General features: G+C 40.7%; 1 protein-coding gene across 1 annotated transcript; it reads right to left on the bottom strand.

The window, feature by feature from the left end:
* Positions 1–550: 550 nt before the first annotated feature.
* hopx (HOP homeobox) lies at positions 551–8,250 on the bottom strand. The gene is made up of 2 exons (XM_031728588.2): positions 7,949–8,250; positions 551–831 (listed from the first exon to the last, which is right to left on the bottom strand). The coding sequence occupies exons 1-2, from the start codon at positions 8,096–8,098 to the stop codon at positions 754–756; spliced, it is 228 nt and encodes a 75-aa protein (XP_031584448.1). The 5' UTR covers positions 8,099–8,250; the 3' UTR covers positions 551–753.
* Positions 8,251–8,735: the final 485 nt, after the last annotated feature.

Consider the following 8,735-nt stretch of genomic DNA (forward strand, 5'->3'; position numbering starts at 1 on the left):
CCCTGATGGGGGGTTTTTGGCAGTGATGGTACTCCATACTGCCAACTGCACTGGTTGTTTATAATGGGACTTGTTTACAGTGAAATTATATACTACTGGCAGCTTGGACCCTTTTTGAGGATTAAAGCTCCAACTTTCTGGTGAGTTTACATCCTTTTTACTGCATTTAATTATGCGGAGGAGGTTGAACAATGAAATTACATCACCTGCATTTGTTTAGCCCAGTGTGACTTGATTCAGTCATGTCCTGCCCCCTCCCCTTCTCTCCTCTTTCACTGATGGAAATGTTCCATGTTCATCCACAGAAGTTCCTGGATAGTGGCAGCTGATGCCAGCAGCATCTATTGTAAACCCAGCGCTTCCTTACATCTTTTATAGTCGAGTAAACAGCTCTGCGTCCAGCTCCGGTCCCTGCTGACAGAATTGCATGTACACTAACCAAACAATGCCCCCATCCTTTTCAAACCACAGCCCACCATTGTATAACCCGGCTCCCTCAGTGAATTTGAATCCCAAATGTACAATAGTTGCAAAACACACTCCGAGTCAGTTTAACTTACAATAATAATATGTTTATTTCTGTAAACATGGCAGATATATTGGCAGCACACAAACACCTTCACATTCTGTAAGATAAAACAGCTTCAAAGATACAAAAACAAACAGAGAGGGAAGCATGTGAGGAATAGGAGAGGAAGTCAGTTCGTCCAGAAGGAAGTAGCTCCCTGCATCCAAAGAGGTGGTTGGAAAATCTCAGTCCAGCACAGATCCCTGTTTAGCTGGAAGACCCTCTGACTGCCTCCACTGTGCGTTACGTAGCTTGAACCATTTCTGTAAGAAACAAACAGGACAAACACACCCATGGGTGTGGTTACAACAGGTGGCAGGGGGTTTTGTTCACTAATGTAAAGCCTGAAACACAAGATTGATGATGTAACTCTTGGGCTACGTTCACACTGCAGGTCTTAATGCTCAATTCCGATTTTTTGATCAAATCCGATTTTTTTGTCTGCTTGTTCACACTACACATAAAATGCGACATCAAACGCTCTCCAGTGTGAACGCTCAAAGCGGCCCGCATGCGCAAAAGAAGAATTCACACACAACGTGCTCTGTTTAGACCCAGAGCAAACAATATTGTTTGACTGATTGCCCTTAATATAAAGACTTCGGACTTTATGTTTCCAGATTTTTGCTTTAAGTTATTTTGTTATTTACATAATAATGTAGATGACCTAATAATGATCCTTTTTGCTGTTTTAGAGGAGCGGTGCTTCAAAGGATAGTTGCAGATTTCTGTCAGAATCTGCAGAAAATACAGTAAAAATAAAATGTTCACGTTTCTCCAACGTTGTCTTCCCGACAGTTTCACCGGATGGTAGGAAATCGTTCGCGATGTCCTATCGGGCGCTTCTCCGGCGCTGATAATTGGCGTCTGTCTGGTGTCAGTGACGTAAAAGACGGCTTTAATGCGACTTGACCGTTCACACAGCAGTCGCTTTCTAAAACATCGGATACGTATCGGATTCAGTACCACATACGAAAGTGACCCAGATCGGATTTGAAAATATCGGATTTGTGCCGTTCACACTGTCATACCAAGATCCGATATGGGTCGCATAGGGGCGAAAAAATCGGATTTGATGCGCTTTCGCCTGCAGTGTGAACGTAGCCTTGGACTTCTCATATTTCCAAGAATTAAATACAGGCTTCTTTAAATGCATTTTCAGCCTGAGGCTACTGGTTACAATCCTACATGTAGACAATAACTTAACTACTACTAATACCAACTAGAGCGCATTACTCTATGGGTCTCTTAAATTGGTAATCTAATCACCCAGTTTGTTATCATTGTGTGTGTTCAAGTAAGACACATGAGCTAAAGAAATATGATATGTATGTGAAACTTAAAGTTGACCGTTAAAAATATAGAGGTGGGTCACATAATTTAATATCTTTAGAGAATAATTGGTTTTTTCTCATGAGACACTACCACCTACTGAGTTCCTATCTGTGGATTTAGTAAGGCATTAGAGTCTGGACATGACTAGCCTAGCTTACCATAAAGATATAGTTAGCCTGGCTTAGCATAGGAACTTAAATTGTCAGTGTTTACTATTTAGCCTATTTAGCCTATATTTAGCCTAATATATTGTTCAGTATTCATCATTTCAGCATGCTAACATTTTTATGTGTTGCCGCATGATGCAGAATATTACATCAGACTCTCAAGCTAGCCTAGCCAGACATAAAGCCTAAGATTAAGTGACAAAAAAAAAATCTGAGGTAAAACATGCTGATATTTAACATTTGTACATGTTAATGTTAGCCTAATATATCTTTAACAATCAATAAATTTAATAAATTGTAACAAAATCAACATTTTTATATTTATCGCTTCAGCTAAAACTGGCTAGCCTGATTCTGGTCGAATTTTTTTTTTACCATCACAGCATTTGCAAATAAATAAATAAATAAATAAATAATCGTATTTACCATCTAAAATTTTATCATGCTAACATTGGCCTGGTAACATTTTTCAAGTTAGCATAACAGAAAATGTATCATTTCAGTATGCTAATATTAGCTTGTGGCTCTTATTTAATTAAAGAAGGGACTTTAATTAAAATTTGTAAGCTAGTGAGCATGCATGCAGTCTTTGGTCTCACAGTCAAATTAAGACATTGCTCAGCCATGTCCAGTTTCAAAACTCACAGCTTTAAAATAGGATATAACTAACAAGTGTATGATAAGGAAGCTGGTTGATGCAGTCATCTTTTATATACAGTCTATGGACGGCATAACGGGAAGCAACTTAACTCAAATTATCAGAGGTAAATATTGATTGTTATTTGTGACCAGAGCATAATCATCATACAGAATCCCCTCATGGAAAAATGATTAACCAACACCGAACTAAACAAAAGCCCCTTTCCATCTGACTCTCATTATCTTCACAATCACACTACAGTCACATTTTTTCAGTGCATGTTAATGTGGTGGCTGACTCATCGTGGCAGAGCAGTGACCCCACAGCAAAGTTTCTTCAGGGCAACCGCAGAAAACGAATGTTTCCATCTAATTTTAACAGCGTGTAGTCATGGCCCGTTTCTCTGACCCCTCTGCCAAAAACTGCTACACTAAAACTCTGACCAGAAGATGATTGCACGGAGTGCTTTCACACACACGCACACACCCGTGACCCATTGCATTGCTGTTTTGAAATTCATGTTGTCTTGGGATTCACAAGAGTGCTGACGCAATCTGGGGAGGGATGCAGACCCTCTGACACGGGCCTTAGGGTGGACGTTTGAGCCGTGCGCCTGGCGAGAGGGATGGTTTCCTCATTTTGTACTGAAAACACACAAGATTCCCATTTGGAGTCATCTGGGATTGCACTTAAACATGATCACACTAAATAAATTCAAGAACTATTCTCTGAACTCGGCTGTACGCGCTCTATCCCGTCTGTAAAGCCAGTCCATTACAATGCAATTTTCTTCACCCACTTTTCAATGGAAGCTGTCACTTTTTGTAATCCTGCTGAGCCACACAATGGTGCTTATGTCATTTTTTGAAGTTGACTTTAAGTGGATTACATAAGACGGTCTTTCACACTTGACTCTTGACCCTGCAGCAGTGAAAACAAAGGAAGAGTTCACTGAAAGGAGCTCAAACATGCTGCACGGAGCCCATAACATTGTAAACGTTAATGTGGAACAGGGAGTGGTAGCCGGGGTGGGTTCAGTCAGTTAAACCTTCTCCAATGAGAGCTTTGTTAACAAATACAAAACGCTTAGGAGGGTCGACAGGAAGAGAAAGAAAGGCACACACAAAAAAAAGATCAGCTGGAGGCTGAGTCAGTTCTTTTTGATGAGAGGCAAGACCTTTACATACCCTGCCTGGACTGGGCTTCCCTGGCAGGTTGGCCAAGCACCTTTGTGTGCACTGAATGGAAATACAGAATAGCCTGATTATTAGGCTTGGCAGTAACATGCGTTTGCTGTAGTTCAACCTTTTCTTGGTTATAATTCCTTCACTTCATTTCCATAAAGGACATCTCCTAATAGATGCACAAGGATCTACTGCCAAAGTGAAACGTAGGCCATAAACCATCCACATCTTGCAGGATGAAGCGTTGGTTCGAGTTACTCTTTAGTTTTGATGTTTATAATAAACTTTCTTGCAGACTTCTGGATCCTTGAATTACTACTGTTAGCAATAATCCCTTAAACATGCAAAACCTAATCCTTTAAAGGGGAAGTTGGTTACAAAGGAAGACCTGTGTTTGCCTTTTCTCCGCATACTCGGAAAAAGATTCATATCTGGGATTTAAAAGGCAGGAGGACATTTTGACCTTTGCACTTGCATAAATTCCTGGAGCGTCTGTTTCTCCAGGCTGGGAATGTGGGTCAATGTCGTTTTTTTCAAAGCTGGCATGGTTCGTTTACATACAAGGTGGAGGTGGAGTGTGTCTCTCCCAACATGTCAAGTTGTGAAGAGGTGGATTTTAATCCAAACCACAATGTTTTCCTAAATTTACCTGAGGAGTCTATGGTGCTCAAACCTAACTGAGTAGTTTGCAGAGCCTAAATCCAACCAGCAAGTGAAAAAAAGGAAAAAACCCTTTAGTCTCCTCCTGACAAACCCGCTACTCTTCCCACTGTCACCACCTCCTCATGTGGCCTATGCTAAATAAAAATTACCCCCTGTATGTAACAAGAGGACGCAGGTGGGATCATTATATTCCATCCTGGGGCAAAAACACGTGGGCTTGTCTGGACTACACACACAAAACCACTTACACGGCTATTTTCTTCTCCTTCTACACTGTTACCTCTCAACCTCCACACCTCCAAGCTATTTGATTACTCATAACACTCTTCTCTGCTTACAATCAAACGCCGATTATTAAGATCTTTCATGAAGATTGCTCACCTGGTGCATTATCCAAAGACATTTACTCGCTTTTAGCATTTGATTCAAAGGACTATGAATGCTTATTAGTCTACCCCGATGGCTCCATGTTTCTGCTTGATGTCACAGCAACAACATGAGTACAGCTTTATAAACAACATTATTTAAAAAGCAGGAAAGAACAAACTGTTTGTCCTGCCAACATTTTAAGTTAGTTTATTTTATAAAAAGGGCCAATGGGAATGTTTTCTTTGTGTGTGATTAGATAATTGACTGTAATATTAGTTTTCTTGCCTCTTCTCATTTGTTTTACTTTTTTTCTGCACAGCAAGTAACAGAGACATTAAATGACAGCAACTTCTGGCATCACTGATTGTTGCTTTGGCTCTTTGTTTTTGTCAAATTGCGTTTAAACTTAAAACTGAGTTGTGATGAGGTGGGAGTGAGAATGATCCTTGGTTCAAAAAGCTGTTTCAAATCAGTTCAGTTCAGTTTGGGGTTTTGTGTTTAATTTTTTTGTTGTGCTTGTCTTACTGCAGTCCAGAAAAATCTTCTGGGACTGGTTTGTTGGGTTATAGCAGAAAAAATGGCAGGAGGCACATATCTGTCATACATGAACTGTCAATGTACATTGCCATGTCTTGACCTTTATCACTCCTGACAAACACAAACACGGGCAGAAATTTGCCTACAAAATGAAACTGATGCTGCATCAGCTCAGATGACAGAGCCACAGGTTGGGCCTCGCCTCCTGCTGAGTACAGCTAAGCAAACAGCCGGGTCATTTGCCAGTCAAATCACGAGCAGGAAACTTGTTCTAAAAGGAAACATCCCACTGTTTGCAAAGTTAAAACGTCATCATGGATGGCAGCTTCAGAGTGCTGCTTGCAAAGAGGAGGTGCCTGCATTACTTTAGTGCACTTTGTGTTGTTATCAGAGCACTGAAGCTTCACATCTGGCTGCAGATGTGACAGATGCTCAGACTTCAGAGTAGGCAACGGCATTCCTCAGATAGAGTTAAGGTGGGAGTGTGTACATGTCGAACGGAGCGGAGACAGAGACTGAATGGAGGCAGTACCCAAAGGAAATTTTGGTACTGCCTAAAATTTTTAGGAATTCATTCAAATATTTTCTTTATTAAGCTGCTCGAATATGAGAACACTGTGTTTTCTTTTTCTTTTCTTAACATAATTAAGCAAAAAGTAGATTTTAAGTTTGGATTTTCTGGCTCTAAATAAGAGATTTGGTACTGTTGCACTGAGCTCTACAAACCCGTGAGGGGCATGTATTGGCAAAATTATCATATGTTGTAAGTAAAAAGGTTTCGCTCGAATGTGCGGTATGTGAAGATGAAGTTAAAAGATCATAAAAATATTAGACAGTAAGTTATACTGCAAAAGAAATCTATAATTGATGGGTTAGGTATTATTAAAGCCTGACTGATTTATCAATGGGCCGATATCAGCTATTTGTTAGTACTGATGTTTATAATGGCCAGTAAATCAACATTTAAAGAGTAAAGAACAGACGGGAGAAACACCCTTCAACCACGTTATCAGTGCTGATGTTGCTCACCAGAGGGCAGTGAACCAATTTATGCAGAGTGATAGTTATATAAATGAAAAAGTATACATAACACATATTAGGAAGTCTGTTCATGTTTAGTGTCTGTATAAGAAACATCAGAATATCAGGTTTTTTAAATCAAGAATATCAGTATAGGTCTTAAAAATTCAATATCAGTCAAGCTTCAGTAATTATCCCTTATATAATGCATTTGTTTTGTCAGTGAGGTGTCAGACATTCCTGTGAAACACCCATAGCCACTAAGATATTCAGTTTTTTTGTTACATAACAGAAACAAATTCAAAGTAGCTAAAACCAGGGATTGGTTTGCATTTTTGTTTGAAAAGCTAAGTGATGATGGTTAAAGAAGATTTATATTATAAAACGCATTTATTGACGATTTTACATGTATTTTGTGCTGATATCTGAAATGTGAGCCGGAGAAGACGCATTTCTAACATCTGAACACACACGCTAATCTGGCACAGGTATGAGCAGCGACCACATCACCAGAAATGATATCATCTGAAACAGACGCAGCAGTCCCGCCCTCACTGTTTGATCCCAGGGCTGCTCTGAAAGTCACCCTGCGCAGATGAATCAGTGTTATGAGTGTTAACAATAGCTGACCCCCCTGACTCTGGGGTGACTTCATCAGGAAAGACAACTTGGAGTTGTTCCACCGCTGATCAGCTGTGGTCACTGTTGGTTTACACTCAGATGAGGATTATTTCATCACACTGTGATGTAAACAGAAACACTGAGCGCTCTGTTCGATCTCAGCGCAGCTGCCCCACAAATTTAAAGTCTTATTTCTTAGACACTGCATGATTATTTCCTCAAAGGTCACCTGACTGAGCCTCTGACAGGATTTACTCAAACACTTGTAAACTCTGTTCACATGAAGCCGTGGAAGCATGAAGTCAGATTTACAGACTCAAGATCTCTGAGTAAAGTTAAACTTCTGAAAACTGCACAAACGGAAAGTGCATTCAATAAAGTACTACTTTAATACATCTCAGAATGAAACAAAGTACTTCCTACTATGGTAAAAGTATTGTGATAAAAGACTAATGCTTTTTATGAACAGGCGTTTTTCAGCCTTGAACAGTATTTGAATATTAAAACTACATTTTTAGTTGGAATGCAGGTATTTTTTTATTCGCACTTTTTCCTATTAAAATGTTTCCAGTTTATGTTATAAGATAATGACTATTATTAAATGCTTGAGTAACAATAATCACTACTATCAGTCTCCACAAGCCTGTCACGGTGATCTCCATGGAGATAATAACTTCAAGGTGTCCTATGTTTGCTCAACACTAACGTTTAAACAGCTCCTTATCGATAAGCCTCCCAGATCAGTAACATCGGGAAAACGGAACTCCACACTGTTTTAAAGCATTCCCGCTCACACAGACACTAAAGAGAGACTGGGGATTTTTTTTTTTTCGGTTTTACTCACTTGTGTTTCCTCCTCTGACAGTCCGCACTCCGCTGCGATCAGCATGAGCGTCGTGCCGTCCGGATGCTTGCTGACTTTGTTGAAATTCTCCTCCAGGATAGCAATTTGATCCTGAGACAGGTTCATACTGTCCATCGCGTTAGATCCCATATTCCAGTGTCCTCCTGCTCGCCACTGGTTCCGGCGGGTTCTTGCTTCGGTCCTGATTTGGAGCTCAGGCGTGCGCGCAGAGGACGCAGAGATGAAGCAGCGCGTACTTACAGCTCGGCGGGAGTCTGTGAGCAGTGTGGGTGTGTGAATATATGCGCGCTGGGTTTACAACTGTCAACAGAGCAGAGCCCTCCCCTTAACAGAGGCGGAGAAATACAAATGTTACACCAGGGGTGTCAAACATGAGGCCCACGAGCTAGAACCCGCCCACCGACGGCTCAAATCCGGCCCACTGAATGGGCTTTGCAACATGTCAACACCAGGAAAAACAAAAAGATTTTCAGAATATTGTGCAAACAACACAGTTCTGGATTATAACTCTTCTCAACCAATAAGCAATATCTGCCAAGACTGTGTCAGATCTGTGATTTTTGGCTCAAGCTGCATTGTTGTAAGGCTAAAACTGCGAAACTCACAGCCCTTCATGCACGTCCACATTCAAAACTAATTTAGAATCACCAGTTAAGTCAACATGAGAGTCTCTGGTCTGCAGGAGGACGTCAAAGTTGCCGGGTAGAACCCAGGCAGGCAGAGGGAGAACATAGAGACTCCACACAGAAAGACTGGACCACTGAGC

The sequence above is a fragment of the Oreochromis aureus genome, linkage group 2 (genome assembly GCF_013358895.1).
Source record: "Oreochromis aureus strain Israel breed Guangdong linkage group 2, ZZ_aureus, whole genome shotgun sequence".
In the NCBI taxonomy this organism is placed as follows: Eukaryota; Metazoa; Chordata; class Actinopteri; order Cichliformes; family Cichlidae; genus Oreochromis; species Oreochromis aureus.

What these genes read in the sequence shown, in the direction of transcription:
- hopx (XM_031728588.2), bottom strand. Translation starts at nt 8,098, where the DNA reads ATGGGATCTAACGCGATGGACAGTATGAACCTGTCTCAGGATCAAATT. An exon ending in TGTCAGAGGAGGAAACACAA is followed by an intron (nt 832 to 7,948) that starts GTGAGTAAAACC and finishes TGTTTCTTACAG; the next exon opens with AAATGGTTCAAGCTACGTAA.